This window comes from Cyprinus carpio, chromosome A16 (assembly GCF_018340385.1).
Source record: "Cyprinus carpio isolate SPL01 chromosome A16, ASM1834038v1, whole genome shotgun sequence".
NCBI classification, from domain to species: Eukaryota; Metazoa; Chordata; class Actinopteri; order Cypriniformes; family Cyprinidae; genus Cyprinus; species Cyprinus carpio.
This window is the reverse complement of record NC_056587.1, coordinates 7620014-7637196: the sequence shown is the minus strand read 5'-3', so window position 1 is coordinate 7637196 and position 17183 is coordinate 7620014. Positions and strand designations below refer to the sequence as shown.

The 17183-nt window shown below is 37.2% G+C and overlaps 1 protein-coding gene across 1 annotated transcript; it reads right to left on the bottom strand.

The window, feature by feature from the left end:
* Positions 1 to 1780: 1780 nt before the first annotated feature.
* LOC122148070 (urotensin-2 receptor-like) lies at positions 1781 to 4358 on the bottom strand. Its single transcript, XM_042773346.1, has one exon. It carries the CDS (start codon positions 4234 to 4236, stop codon positions 3091 to 3093), a length of 1146 nt encoding a protein of 381 aa, XP_042629280.1. The 5' UTR covers positions 4237 to 4358; the 3' UTR covers positions 1781 to 3090.
* Between the last annotated feature and the right edge of the window lie 12825 nt (positions 4359 to 17183).

Below are 17183 nucleotides of genomic sequence, written 5' to 3'. Positions count from 1 at the left end.
CCGAGTTCAGGACCCCAGACGGACTCCCCCAGCTGAACTTGAAAATTGTCATTAAACTATGAGGCTTAGAACATTCCCCAAAAGACTTCTTCATGTTAAATACTATTAAATGAATCTATCAGTGCTGCCTATATTATAGAACAAGGATGAGCATAAGGAGCCTAAATTTAAAGGAGTAATTCTTCTTGTGAATTAACATTTTTGATCATTTACTCACCTTTACTTAAGTCATTCTGACCCCATATTATTTCCTTTCTTTTGTGAAACGCAAAATATTATGTTTGGCAAAATGTTCAAGCCTCTCTTCTACTTACAATGAGAGATTGATTTATTCAGCCAAGCTCCAAAAAACAATATGAATTATCACAAGAGTTGTCCATATAACTAATGCGCTATATTCCAAACCATACAATAATTTGTGATGTAAAATTGACCCAAATTTAAGACATTATCCACTGATAATCTTCCCCATAAGTGAACACTGACATATACATATGGCTTCAGTAGACTTTAAATATAGTGACTTAATCATGGACTATTTTTATGGCACTTTTTTTGGAACTTGACTGTATATATCACATTTTACCTGTTTGGAAGACTTACTGCTTAAAATACACAATAAATAATACATGAATGCAACAACATGGGGATGAGTAAACACTAAACTATCCTTTAATATAAAATAGCTTTACTTGTTTTTCACGGGTGCAGTGTGGATGAGTGCATATGAGTGTGCATATTGTCACGCAAGAGGACATCATTTATGACTTTAAGTGGTCACACCATGAGGTAGCAATATGCACATATTACTTCTTCAACATGCTCTGATGTTCCTCAGGTAAATGGAAACACATGCCCAATGAAAATGAAAAGAGTAGGGAGGTGCACACATCAGGTCCTCATGGAGTCCCATGTTAGATGGTGTTCTTCCAAACTACATTATACATACTGAGTGGATGTATTAGACTCAATGAGGAGCGCATCAGTGTTGTGTGATATAGTGCAGTGATCATGAGCCCAAACATAAAAATTAAGTTCAAAGGCAGATTAGGTGTTTGATTATTAATAGTTTATGTATCCAGATTATCTAACTCAAGGTGTATCACATACAGTATTTATTTGTGTATTATTAAGTTTATGTTATTTATCATGTCTCATCTTAAAGAAAAAAAAAAAACACTCTCCATAACTGCCAAGTCCCAAATAGATCCCCAAGGAGCTAAGGACACCCCCATGCACACACAGAGACATTTACAGTCTTTTCTGCTCTCGGTCAAACAATATTTGTTCATGTGCGTCACAGAGCAGCAGGCAACCACAAACCAATACAGTGCTGCCATTCAACAATACACATGAATTTTACATGCTGCAAATACAAGGTTCCTTCTAGGTATTCTGTACTTATCTATGATGATGTCAATAAGTCACAAACAGCATTACAAAAATACTAACCTAGCATGAAGGTCAAAGCACACACACTTTGAGGGTCAATTTCAGAAAGTGTAAAAAGCTGATACAGACTCAATAAGCCTCATATTATCCAATAAAAACACAGTCACATCCAACACTGCAGTGCAATACACACACCCCCCATGCAATACACACAAAAAACTGAAAGCTAGCAAAAGCATAGTTCGGGCCAATGCAGACACATAAATAAATGTTTCCTGAATGAAAACAATTTTTCATTTTAATTCATTTGCAGTCTCACCCCCCCACCCCACCCCCGTTCTTTTCTGTTTTTCTCTTCATTTCTTATTAATTTCTCTCACATTCTCCATCTCTGTGCCCTTTCATTCCATCTTTCTTCACTGAAAAACTCGCTCATCTGCTATTGTAATGAGGACAGTACTGCTTTACAGTGTTACGTTTCTGCAGTAACATTTAGGCAGTGGGGCTCTTCAGGTCAGGAAGTCTTCTAAAGATTCCCAGATGACTCACTTAGATCATAAACCATTCTGCTGGTGTTCTTACATAGAATATTTCTTTATTGTATGTTATGATAAGCACCAGATTTCATATATAGATTCTTTCAGGCAAGCTTTCTTGTGCAAAGCAATGCATTATTGAACAGTAAAACAAAACAAATATAATACAGATAGGCTGAAAAAAGAAAAACGTAAAAAATATATATATATTTTGAAGGGTCCAGGTTTGGTGCAATTTTTGAATACAGTATGATTTAACATTTAAATTTATTTATTCATTTATTCATTTTTTATAGAAACAGAAATATTTCTCTAGCTGACATTGTCCATTGATATGCACAAGCTGGGGAAAGGAAGTAGTTTTAAAAATGGAACAAATTTGTGAAAAAATGTAATTTTGTTTAACTAAAAAAATCAGGTAGAATAAAACAAAGCACAAATTATTCACAAAAGGTGCCAATAAATACACAAAGTCAGGTCTTTAACAGACCTGTTGGCTAAAAAATGTTTAAGTTGAGTATAATGAAGTACCTCATGGAGAACATAATGTCCTATTGGAGAATGAGAGATTGTGTGTCTTGGCTTCATGACAGAAGTGATTTATCCTCCTCAAAAGAGCAAACTCTGACACGTCCTTTAGCTTTGAGCCAGATCTATACTATGTAATTTCTCCTTTGCACTTAGACTAATAAGCCAATTTGGTAGTTAAATACTTCACATCTGTTGTTAGAATATCCTGGGGTGATTCATCCTGACAAAGCTTGTTTGTCCCTTTCAAGTTGCCCCTTAAAACAGATGTTTCACACGTTGTAGTCCACTGATATTCAGCAGCAGTTTGACCAGAATTTTCTTTGGTTGCCATTTCAAAGGTGATGAACCCTAAATATTTCAGATGCACTTTCATAATCACTTAGTATTTAATTTTGGATTGCAGGGACCTTAATACACAATGCTGATCAGATTATCTTTAATTATATATGTAGTCCATGGAGCAGAGAACACACACCATCATTGCTTTGGATTACAGAGTATTACTATTTGCACAGCACATGTATAAATCTATAATCGTTAAGCTCCTTAGCACCAAAAGAGTAATCTGTTTAATAAAGATAACTATGCACAGTCTTATTGGTCATGGGCTGTACTAACTGCTGGGCAGCTGTTATTGTTGTTCAGAGCTGCCCTTGTGGCAAAGCGGTGCAGCTGCACTTATCGTCTTCCTGCTGGTCCGCCTGCGCCTTCCTGTCAGCAGTGTGTAGAAGAATGGATTCACACATGAGTTTCCATAAGTCAACCCTGTGAGGATGCGATTAATGGTCACCTGCGTGCCTACCGGCACCACGCGCAGAACCTCAGGTCGGTACAGTGGTAGAAGCTGCCAGATCCAGAATGGAAGGAAACAAGCCCAGAATGTCAGCACAATCCCCAGGATGAGGAGCAGGACTTTGGGGCGAGGTGCACGGGGCGGGTAGGTGTTGCCCCCTCCGGCCCAAGCAGGTTGCGTCTGAGATACCCAGTAGAGTCTCCCTAAAGCTGCATACAAAGCTCCGATGGCCAGTCCTGGGCCTAGGATGCTGGTGCAGAAGAGTACACTGAGGTAGGCTTTTGAACTCTGTTCATCCCAGGCGGGAACGCACAACTTGCCTTCCTGGTTCTCTCCATCTTCTAGGTGCAAAGTGATCATCATGGGCAAACTGAGAGCCACGGCAAAACCCCAGGCCAAAGCCACTCTCCGGAGTCCAGAGGAAGGTGTGGACGAGGCTGCGAGTGGATCAGCCACAGCTCGATACCGATCCAGACTCATCGCAGTGAGGGTGAAGATGCTTGCGTGCATGGTGAGCAAGTCCAGACTGAGCAGGAGCCGACAGCCTAGTTCACCGAAGGCCCAGTCAGATGCCAGGCTGTCATACACAATGAAAGGGGCGGTGGAGAGGTACACCAGGTCTGACAAAGCCAGACTCAGAACCTGCAGGTGAAGGGAGGAAGAGGAGGAGGACGAGGTGGGAGAGGAGGAGGGAGAGAAAGAAGGGGAAGAGGTGCCGAGGCAGGAGTAACAACAGGTAGGAACGCTACGCCGCCTTCTTGACATCCTACGACGGCGAATGAGAAGCCCTAGGGTGTACAGGTTACCCAGAATGCCCAGCAGAGAAAGGAGGGATAGGAAAAAGCAGAAGAGAGCTGTGGAGGCTACACTTGGGGATGGGGAGAGAGAGGGGGAGGATGAGGGAAGGGAGAGGTTATTGAGAAAGGGAAAGGTGTATGGAGGTGAAGGGGAAGAGGAAAGGGAAGTAGAGCCAGAGGCGTCCATTTCTCGTGGATAGCAAGGGTCCCAAGATGAGTTCCCGTCCGTTGAGAGAAGGAGGTCAATGGTACCTTCAGAGTGTTTTCGAGCAGCTAGTACTGAGCTCAGGTTATCAGGAAATCCAAAGTAGAAGGGGAGAGCTGTGAGTGGGACCGCTTTAACAGGTGAGGTAAGAGAGAGAGAAACAAAAAAGAGAAAAAAAAGAAATAGTGATTTTAATAAACGTTTGTTAACATCTTTGTATTTATTTTTTAAATAAATTTTTTTTTTCTTGTCTCTTTACCTAAACTATGTATTCATTTGCTGAAGGGTGTTTGGGAGCATGAAAGGAACATTTCAGGTCATATAACATTTCAGTAACTACAAAAGTTTGTCAGAGTGAGCTTAAGCTGCGTTATTTATATCAAATATTTCCACATAGTGAGGTAGATATGTGGGGGCGTGTTTGAATGAGCCGTTTTAGGGGGGTGTAGCAGAGTCTTAACTTTGATAAAGAATATCTCTTTGAATTTGAGACTTTAGTCTTTGCAACTTTACAGATCTTCTTCATACATTAAGAGCTTGAAACACTCCAAAGAGAAAGGAAAATCTGAAATCGCATCATATGATCCCTTTAATGAAAAATCACTTTAAGAAATCAGCAATATAATTAGGCTACATTTAGTTTAAAATGTCTAATTTGCAAGATAATTAGTCTAGCTATACAGCGGCAGAGCTGAAACAGTAAAAGGTGACTCTCTTAGAAATAAAATGCATATTGCTCCAGGTACGTACATATATAGCCTAAGGCCTATGTATGTACGTATTTATTTATTAAATTTTTTTTTAAATTTCAACGCAGCAAACTCGGAAGGGCTAGGCTATCAGGACTATTTGCTTAATAATAATAATACTAGTCGGTTATTAATAATATATAATTATTGGAATATTATTATTAAAGATATTTTTCTTGTCAAAATTATTGTTGCGGCACGAGATGGATCAATGACAGCAGCAGCGCGATGTAAGCTGCGCTAAAAAATTACTTATGAACCTATACATTGATTTCCTGCCTAACCTAAAAAAAATAAAACAATGAGAAACCAATGACTGTGGTCTTTAATTGTCATGCAGTCTACGTCATAAAGCGTTAGGCTCTCTGAATCCTGTTCTTCATCATATGACGGGTGTAAAGATCAAAGCACTGTCGGGGGCGCATGGACATTTGGTGGCACATGGTGACCCTGAGAGAGACAGGGTTACGAGCTGCTGTTGAAGTGACGCACTGGCACAGTACCCCCCGCGTCCAGCACCCCTTTACTTTAAATAACACCCTTCTTAATAGACTGAAACAGCGACTGACAGATTTACTAGAGTTAGCCTAATTTATTTATTATTTCAAATACAAATAAGTAAATATGAGATACGCAATAAGGCAATTTAATAAACAAAACTAATAACTATGTATTGTTTTTTTTTGGCTAATTTTAGGAACTGAGAGTTAACCGTGCCAAACGAGTCCTAGCATAGTAATTTTAGTTGATGTAATTTATTGTTTTCATAATATAAAAATGTCAAACACTGCATGTCTGCACCGAATTGTGCAGCCTATCGGGGAATGTTGCAGCACGTGTGTTGTAACCATCAGTTAGTAAAAATGAGCTGCAGGGTGAAACACTCTCATTCATGAGGTGACAGCAGAAGGGTGTATTGCCTGTAAAACATTTAAACGATTACTCTACAGAGGGGGAAATTATTTTGAGATAAGAAAGTGTAATTTCGTGTTTATAAATGTTAAATGACAAAACAGAGACGCATATAGCATCTCTATCATTAGTTTAATTTTATATAGCCTATCCTATCTACACAAACTCTTCACCTGTTAAAAAAAAAAAAAAAAAAAAAAAATATCACGTCTGACCAGACGAGGAGGATTGTAACACTTTCCATACTTCTATACTGTACAAAATAGGACAGATTGTAGGCCACTTGACACAAACGCACACTGTGCGTTATGTTAGCATGTTTTATGTATTTCTCTAGGCGATTTGTTTCCACGTTTTATGTACGCACAGTTCTTTATTTATATTGTTTATTTGCTGTTTTGAATTAAGTAAAAGCAGAGTGGGTGCGATAATAAGTATTTTGAACAAGTAATTGATAAGCACAATAAATTCATAAATTCAAGAATAGCACTCTTTGTAGCCTACTTGACATTATTTTATATGGATTCGTTGTAGATTTCGAAATGAATATATAGCAGAAAAATATGGTGATATCAAAGTAAAAAAATACGCATCACCATAGATGTTAAAGCAAAATGTGTAACAACACTTCCCAGTCTTCCTTTGTATTTATTAATTTACGCATATAGAAAGCTTGATGGTTGTCGCGTGTGAGAACGACAGACAAAACAGCTGAGCTTGTAACTGTTATTCTGAAACAACTTTAATACAACAGTATACGATCAAACACATTATCTACATTTTTCATTATTTTTATTATTATTTTACGAAATCTACTTGACTTATATGGTAATACGGTAGCCTACATTAATTTAAATTTTTTTTATATAATCCGAAAATCGTCTTACCCTTAACTGAGTATTCAGAGATGCCATGTTCCATATGTCGACCTATATCCACACTTAAAACCGCGAGACTGTGACACTCTAGGAAATTCTAATTAAATTGTTTCTTTACAAGGTATGAATCAAGAAGCCCAGCGAGATGTTAATGTTCCTCTGAAGACAGACTTAGAGAAACTTTAGGATGGTGTAGAATATCCCACTCCTCATCTCTCACTCTTATGTTGTCTGAAGCAAATGAAGGGAGGGATGAGGAGAAGCTGTGCTGAAAGCCTGGAGAAAGAAGGGTGTCTTTAATAAAGACCCACACTGTTATGAATGGCCTTGGAATGGAGACAATTGATCTTCAGTGGCAGAGGACTGAATGTGATTTGATGTTTAGTCTCTAACCCTGACTGATGTTTGTGGTGTTATCATTAACTTCTCTCTTGTGATTAGATACCTTCAACCCATTTTTAACGAACACTTAGTATTTAGTATTTAAAAGTGCCAAATGCAATACAGTCAGTATACCAAAGAAAAAAAACACTTTTAAAAGTCAGAGAACAATATTTATGTCCACCATCCATCAAAGTTATTTGGGTTTTGGAGCATGCAGGGAACATTTCAGGTCATATTTATTAGAAAACTGTAAGAATTACAACAACAAACATAAAAGGTACATAAAATGATTTCAGTTATACAGGTACTCAGACGACAAATGAACATATCATTAAACCCCGTTATTTGAGGCTGAACTTAATCATGTGTGAAAAATGTTGGATGAAATTTTGTTACGCGTCACAATCCAAACCACAGCTGAGGCAGTGGAAACCATTTAATCATTTGAAATATGGTATCGCTCCCTAACTACCATAAAGAAATACATAACCATTAATGGACAGAAAAGGTTTCAGTGGAAAGACATTTTCACCTCCTTAGTCATGCAAAAGTTAAAATGATGCATGGTGTGGACATCCTGCCTGCATTTCTGATCAGACTCAAGTATGCTGACATTTAGAATCACAGGAATGGATACTTAAAGGGATAGTCCACCAAAAATGATAATTTACACACCATCATGTCACACCAAACCTTCAATGGAACACAAAAAGAGATGTTTTGAAAAATGTTTGTTTTTTGTCCATACAATGAAAGTCAATGGGCTTCAGTGATCTTACACTACACTGTCAGTGTAGTGCCTTTCAAAATTCTATCAAATTCTGTCAGACATGAGTCTATATTCCATCATGGGGTGGAAAATTTCCGGAAACTTTCCAGAATTTTTGCAAATGTTCAGAAAATTTGTGTAAATTGAAATTTACTTCAAACTTTCCACCCCTTGCCATTGTAATATAACAGGATTCACAATCTTGCCAATCAATCAAGTTTGGAAGCATATGGAGTTTGCCCAGCACAATCACTACCATTTATGAACAAGGAAGAATGCCACAACCCTAAATAGCAGCAGCTACAGCAGTACTGTATAAATACATTTATATTTGTACAGTGCATTTATCTGTAGAAATGTGTTACATGTAAACTAAAACTTCACAGTTGCTTGTCACGGAAGAGCAATAGGAAGAGCAATTGTAAGAATGTGTGGTGGTGGTGTGAGCCGAAGACAATAGAGTGTGTAAAAAAGTTATGGTGAATTTTCAGTTGGCATGTAACACATTTCTACAAAAATAAATGTACTGTATAAATACAAATATTCATTTTCTTTTTCTGTACTACAGTATTGACTTTTCCCAATATTTTTACCTACTGTTGAAATAAGTATCTGAAGGTTTTGAAGCTTGAATTAAATGTTTTGGGTGAGAGTTATTTTTCAGACAAACAGCAGAGTCCTGGTGTTCCAGCAACCAGTTGTGACAACTGACCCTTCACAAAGACCTGCCCCCACCTTAGTTACTGTTGCTACATCCGACAAGCCATGGCACTCTCATGCCACACATCATGTTCTAATAATGATAAATTTTTTAAAGTAATTTTTTTAAATTGTTATTTTACTGTTCATTACTTTTAATTTTTGTAACAAACATTAAAATAACATTATTCAAACAGTACATACCATTTGTGGCTCTTTAATGTGTGGTGACAGATGAAGGTAGCGCTTCAGTTTAAGCATCACGTGAACCAATCATCTCTTCCTCTTTACTAGTCAAAGAACAAAATAAACATGAATGAACATCAGAAGGTATCTTGTTTCACCTGCGGAAAGACGTCAACACACAACATTTTTCAAAAGTCCAGAGTTAATCTATTTTCCTGTTTGGTTTGTTTGCCAAACAAAATGGCAGATTCTGCGTCATGATTGGTCAGATTGCCTGTCAGTCAAACTCCCGCCAAAGGGTCAAGTGGAACTTATACAGTTCAGAGAATGTTAAGACTGGAAAACCCTAATATGAACCTTAAAGGTACCAATATGGACCCTTTGAAAAGGTACCCTTGCAGTGACAGCTTTTGTACCTTTTTTTCTAAGAATATATGGAAAAACAATTCTTTAGAATATCTTCTTTTATATTCCACAGAAGACTGAAAATCATGCAGGTTCAGAATGACATGAGGGTGAATAAATGATGACAGAATATTCATTTCTGGGTAAACTGTCCTTTTAAAGTTTTGTTAAACCAAGAAGGGAAACAAAAAATTGGGAAAATGATACTTGAGCACCATACAGTTTTGTTTATGGTGACTGGTTTTCCTTTTTTATATATATATATAATTTTGGTGTAAACCACAAAAAATATGAGATTTTAACTGGTTAGGTCAGAATATGTAATCCATACAAACACCAAAATCGAATTAGATTCTAACTGGGAACAGCAAATAAAAGTTAAAAATGTCCAAAAAATTAAATACATTTCCTGAACTTGAGGAGCTCTAATGGTTTGTAGATCTTTGAAGCACACAAGCAGGTCAGCGGACACATGCTCTTTCCTGTAAAATGAAGATGACTCATAAGGTGAAGGCGGACCAGTGTTAAGGAACAACCAAGCATAAATGACTGTCCAGTGAGAAAGAAAGAGTAATAGAGTAAGAGAACGAGACAGACAGAGAGCAAAAGTTATAACCCCATCTCCTCATGAGCTACTGACACCAAATTCAGCTTCGCACCGTGTGCCAACACATATCTGCACGAGGCCAACACTCACATATCTGCACATCTACCGCACTCCCGCCAACACACACACTGCAGACACACTTCAACTTAACACCAGCTCTGAACACCCGATATGGTAAACACTCAAACACATCTAATCAATGAAGTAAGGAGAGTATGTGTGAAGTTGACCGCAAGAGCCAGCAGCCAGCTGGATCATCAAAGCCTGCTTAATGAAACAATCTCCAGGTTCAACTCTTCAGTATTTTTCAATGCACTTATTTTGTGACCGCAGTAAAATAAGTCAAACTGAAGGCATTTGAGTCACTTAAATATTCACAAAGACTCAGTAAATCACTGTCAGACAGTTTCTGTGATCTTTGAAATAAAATTATAGAGCTTGAATATGTCAGATCACTTTTCTTTACAGAAAAGTTCAGTGCAAAATGGATATTGTGACATTAAAGTCACTGGGTACTTCTAATGTTAACTTCTATGAAATAGTTATTAAGTAATATGAAAATATGGTGGACATTATTATGAATTGAATTGATTGTTTTTATTGCATTGCTTGTGATGTTGATCATTTCTAGTTATTTTATTTTTATTTTATTTTATTGGATGTTTTTCACTCTTATTGCAAGTTGCTTGTGATGTTGAGTGTAACCCTTATTACGAGGTAGTAATAACGTACATAGATTTAATAGTCTAAAGTAGTCATAGAAGTTATCATAAATACGATTTGGACCAGAATCAGAAGACGCTAAATTGTTAAGAGCCTGAGAATTGAAGATCAATTAAAAAGGAATACCACACCAGAATGACAGTTTAGACAAACCTGTATTAAATTCACAGGGTGAAACATACATACAAGCAAAACACATTTATGAAAAATAACAAACTAAAATAATAAAGTGCGCACAAAAACAAAACAAAACCCTCTCGTATCAGAATCGTTGAGCTCAGTTCGTCCTCGGTTCGTTTTGCCTTGGTTGACAAAAGTTCAGTGTCACCTTTGGGGCCCTTTTTTTTTTTTAACTCTGAATTAGTTTTTGTCCTACCACAACGAAGATGAAGAGGATGATCCAGGCAGTTCGTCTAAAGTCAGAGTCACAAACACGGTTGGCTCGCCACCCAGCCACCCGGACTGGGAATCTATGAATCTCTGGGAGAACGTCTGGAACGTGTGGATCTGTATCACTCCGTGGAAAGGATCAGAGAATACCTTGGAGGGCATGAACTATAACATCTTGGAAGGACAAAGGAATGTCTGTGAATACAAAAAATAATCAATACACCACCCTTCCCAAGTGAGCAGTGTGTAAAGTAGAGAATACCTTGGAGGGCATGAACTATAACATCTTTAAAACCTAATAAACACAGTTTAAAAGTAATGATTAAGATGACCAGTCAATGCTTGCATAAGTATATATTATATATAATCTAAATAAGCATCAAATGAAGGCTATGTTCACACCGCAACAGAATGTGGGCCAAATCTGATGTTTTTTTTCACACGTGACACAGATCTGATATGGAGCACTGAATCTGAAATGTTCAAATCTGATCATATAACACTGCTTTCAATATAAAAAACTCAATATAACAAGTTCTTTGTTTCTATTTTACATTTGTAATTATATTTATTTATATTTATGAGCACTTTATATAATAATAATAATAATATAGTAGTTAGTTTGATCTTAATAGAACCTGGAAATATAATTCAGGGTTATTTCGTTTTCTAATAACTCTAAAAGGTACATGAAACACTTCACAAAGTTAAACTACCTAGAAAAAAATCCAATGATAATGATGCAGGGCCCCTCTCAGAATGAATTTGCTAACTTAAATGTTTTGTCACAGTGACAAAAGAAAAAAAAAATTGCTATTGTGTCACTGCAATGAAATAATGAGGTAGGCAAATACTTGTCTCTCCGCCCTGTCTCTCCCTTGTCCCTTCCCTCCCTTTCTGTAGTGGTGACAGGCACACGCTCTGGTCTCCATTATGGCTCTGGATGGACAGAATGGGCAGTTGTGGATAATTACTGGAACTGTAGGAGTCAGGGCTGACTCTCAGCACTTTATTCAGTGCCACTGGCTCTAGTGCTGTCTCTCACACTGACAAACTTACACACACCCACTGGAGTAATGTTGGGGACTGTCAGAGAACTCTGGGAATAAACAGTGTAGAAAATAACAGTGATGATTTGATTTGATTGGATTTGTGATATCCATTCTAATGGGATGATGATATGATCAGTTTAAACACTTTAACAGTTTAGATCTGACAAGCTTTTTTATTTTGTGTTGGACCAACTTCAATTCAAAAAGCTCTAAATTTAATAAATGAATGAATGATGGAAGGAAGAAACGAAGGAACGAAGGAAGGAAGGAATGAACAAACAAATTAATAAATATATAATTAAATAAATGTGCCTAAACATGCCTGATCTCACTCACTGCCAAACTTTGTTTGTTTGTTTATGTTTTTCAATTTTTTTTATATTTTTTTTGATTTATTGAATACTACTCTTTACTCAAAAAAAAAAAAATTATTTAGATGTTATTATACTTTTTTTAGGCTGTTTTATTCATGTATGTGATGTCATTCAAATACATGATCACACATTAACACATTATCTGCTCAGGGATAGTACACCTTGAGTTGCTTCACTGACTTCCATAGTATGGAGAAAAAAACAAAAAAATAAAAAAACCAAAAACAACACTATGCAAGTCAAAGGGGACCAGCAACTGAAGGTGAACTATCCCTTTAAGTTTTTGCAAACCATGAGCAATTCTCAAAAGCATTTTTCTCTTTCGTGCTAAGAATCTTACCTAATTAACTAGAATAAACTACAATGTAAAGGATGGGAAAGTCTTTTAGAAAGAAGCAACACCCTTCTACCGAACACACACACACACACACAAACTCCTACCCATCCATCCCAGCCAAGGGGGCTCCCATCCAGCCTGACAATAACCCAGTGGCAGCTGGTCGATCGATACACGACAAAAGCTCGGAGGTTGGGGCAGTCAAAAGATTGTTAACTAGCCATTTCATCTCACAGACATTTAGATGATTGTTCATGCTTCATTGCACTCCTTCAGCAAGGGCTGCTGCCACACCTGTGCAGGGGCCTTTACAAAGCCTGCATACCCTCTCCTGATGACCTCACTATGGCCAGCAAATAGCCCGACACAAAAGCATTGCTCCTAAGAATGCATCATACTTAACTGCATTTTCATGCATGGCTGAAGGAACACAAGCAACAGATACTGTATTTAGCATTAGCAAAATGTTGTTAAACTACTATTTTGCTACTAATGCTAGTTTTGAAGAAAAGAAAAAAAGAAGAAAAAAAACCTAAAAGCACTGGAAATGTGTACTGTGCAGTTTTATTTATTTAGTGTCCATTTAAAATGATTTTTTTATTTATCTATCTATCTATCTATCTATCTATCTATCTGTTTGCATTTAATTCTTTATTTAATTCTTTAACATTTTTCTTTTTGGCATCTGTGTAGTTGTATTGTCCGTGGGATTATAATGTAGATCCTATACAAATGTCATTTTGTTTGTTTCCTTATGCAACTTTCAGTCCAAATAATTTCAGACATTCATTAAACATTTCAATCCAAAGCATTAACTTTTGAAACATTAAAACACCCCTGTAACCCCAAAATTAGAGTTTCTGATCAAAACAGGTCCCTCGGGTCATTGCAAGAGCTGACACTGTTGTCATATTTAAAACCTAAGAAAATTTGCATCTGTCATTCAGTTAAGTACATTGGCTCTAGTATAGTGTGTTACATTAGCATGTGATTTGTTGGTTAATTAGAGGGCTTATGATAATGATAATGACCACACATCCCATGATGCCACATTTCCAGGTGTTTAGCTTTGGTGATTAGCCACTGGATGCCTCCTCCCCCATCTAGTGTCCACACAACACTGATTAAATCAAGATGAATGAGTTATTGGACACACACAGGCAGTGTATGCTGTAAGTCATATGACAAACACCACCTTATCTGGTTGGTTTGAATTCATTAATTACCCAAAGCAGCTTGTATCCGTTGGCATCAGCATGTTGTAAATATACAACAGCCCAGAAAAAAAAAAAAACATTATAAATGTGTTTTTGAGGGACTAACCTGTGCATGTGTGTGAGCTTTCTGCTTAATCTCTGCACACTTATCCTCTAGTATTCATATATCAGCGTTTACACTCCTGTGATCATGTGTATGGTTGTGTGGTCCAGCAAAAAAGTCAGCACATGGTCCACGGCCCTGCTCTAGTAGTTCAATGGGGTTGTGGGACGTGGGCCGAGGGTTGGGGCTGGGATGTGGATGTGGACTGGCGCTCTCTGAGGTTCATCCAGGCAGAGCCAGGCTTCCTGCTCCTCCTTTGTCACACCATTTGGGCTCTTGTGTCTCGGGCTTCACTGCCCTAGCCTCACTTGGCAGCCCTGCACACACAGGGACATCTGGTCTCTCTGTCCCACCTCCTGCTGAAAAGAGAGTCCGGTCATGGCCCCACATTTATATGATATTTTACACAGGCATTAGATTGAACTTTAGTAACAGTTCATAATGCTTCAAATAATTTGTATAACAAGCAATAGAATTCATATCACAATTATATATGTGTGTGTGTGTGTGTGTGTGTGTGTGTATATATATAGAGAGAGAGAGAGCGAGAGAGGGAGAGAGAGAGAGAGTAAATGATAATTAAATAGTAAATGATGGTAAATGAATTAGTGAAAAAAATAAATAAATAGAAATGTTATGAACCTGTAATCCTGTGTAACACAAGCAGATTCCTTGTAAATAAACTCACAAAACTAAATACTTATTCTTTCTAAATTCTTTAGGCTTATTTAACAAAAGATTCTGACTTTCAGAATGAATAAGTAACTAAGTAAATAAGTAAACAAATAAATAAATAAATAAAGTTATTTTTCTTTATTCAAAGTAATAATTAATTATTTTCTTTATTATTTTATTTAATTAATTAATTTATTTTTATTTTATTTACATCGATGCTTTCAACGTAGTCCTAAATCTTTATTACTAGTTTCGAATTCCAGTAATTAGTCTACTGATGTTTCGCAGCACTCGGACAGGTAGACCCCTGGATTATCAGTTTTCCTGGATAATCATGAGATTAAAGAGGAAAGTGCTCCCACCATCTCCGGGACACAGCCGCTGACTTCCCCTCTTTTCTTTTCGCAAAATTATTGAGAGCACGCAATATTAAACCCATTTTGTTCGTGCGCACTGGGCCAGAATAACGCGATGATTAGGGCCCATACATGAATGTGAGATGGTTTCATCTGTTCAGCCCGATCAGGCAATTGATTTTTACGACGGTAATTCGTACGCCCCATACAATGGGAGAACGAGTTGCACAAAATTTTGGCCTAGAAACCCTACCCGATGGGGACATCTGTCGTACGAGCCAAAAGGAACCTCAGCGGCCTACGTATTGCATCTATTTGGCCAAAAGGAACCTCAGCGGCCTGTATTGCATCTTGGGGGAAAAGGCAACAGGATATGCTATTACATGTGCGAACGTTTTGTTATAGTTTTTTACTCCTTTTATTACTATTTTAAATATTTATTTTATTTTGTTCGTTAATTTATTTAATTTAATCATTTACCATATTAAACCTCTGATATGAATTACATAGGCTACACAAAATCACGAATTCATTTTTATTTGCACATTGTTGGCCCTGTATGTTCTAACCCGTTGATCATTTTTAAAAATAATTCATTTAAAATCAGTTAAATTATTAAATGTGTTTTCTGTAGTATTGTTTAAAAATCACACGCTGTTGCTGCGCTTCCACCTCATCCTGTGCAGATCACACAGCTCTCGCGCATCTCTCGCGCTGTCTTGTCAGAGGACATTAACACATGTTTTGATTACACCACCGGTGGCCGAGCGGTCCTCCGTTATTCGTAATTAAACTCAATTCCCAAAGTAACATTTATCTTCCAGGGTCTGCGCGTTCACTGTGCGTGAGCGCCACTGCCTTCTGTTGTGCGAGGGGAGATGCGCGCGGGGTCAATCAATAAGCCGAGGACACAGACACGGTATGTGCATCATGCATCTGTTGCAATCAAACAATGCTGCAGTTTATGGGACATTTGTTTGCGTGTGTGTGACATTTGCATTTTGGCAAGGGCTGCGCGTGCACGTTGAGTTATGGAAATGTATTGCCGTGAAGTTTCACCACTTTATTTATCTGTTAGTCTTTACATGCTGATGTAAAGACGTATATTTAAGGGATTTAATACTCTGTTTGATATAAAAATGTTTTAGTGTTGAACAGAGATTCATTCGTTGATGGGTTTTCTTTTTATTCAGTTATCATAATCTCACCATCCACAAACCAAAGTCTTTAAATCAAGTTTAAAGAAAAAAGTTCAATGTTATTTTGACGTAATGGATGTTTGAAGCATTTTTATTATTTGATAGTATAGGCTATATTTTATTTATTCTGTAGAATTAACTTTACAAACTTTACAGATTTTTTTCAGAAAATATGGCTAAAATTTAACACTGGCATGCAGTATTTCCTATTATTCCGATGTGCCTTGCTTAATTTTTTTGTTGCGTATTTTTCCTCACTCTCAATTTTGAATTGAACTGCTTCTTGTTCTTTGAATTAGAAAAGGTAAGCACTGCCAAAGAAACAACAGAACTGTTGTGCATATCGAGAAAAAAAACAAAAACAAAGAAATGAATCTGATCAGCCATCTATCACTTGCTGCAATAAAGGAGGCGACACGGCGGAGGCAGATGATTTGATGAATAATCTTCGGTCGTTTTAATTAACTTTTTGCTGTCCTATAATGACCAAGTTGGTCAACGGAGCCGGTCAATAAGAATGTTAATATCAAACAAATAAAACTTCTCGTGATTAAAAACCTCCTGCTTTATTAAATTTGAAATTCAAATGAAATTTATGCCTCCAGTCCACGACGCATGTAAATAGAGTAGCCAGGGCCACATCATTATCCTGAAAGCATTTCTGCATTCATCGTCCTGATATCAATTGCCCGCTACTGTACTGCTGTTGGAGACTTAACAGAACACAACAGCCATATCCCACCTTGTAAAGACGTTTACACGCATTATGTGAAATGATTTTTTTTTTTTTCTGCACTGACCAACATGGGTTAACAAGTTCACATGCTCCCAATTTGTAATTCACCCGTAATAATAACAAAATATCGGAAAACACACCTGTCCTGTCTAAAATGCTGAAAGTGCTACTTATCTTG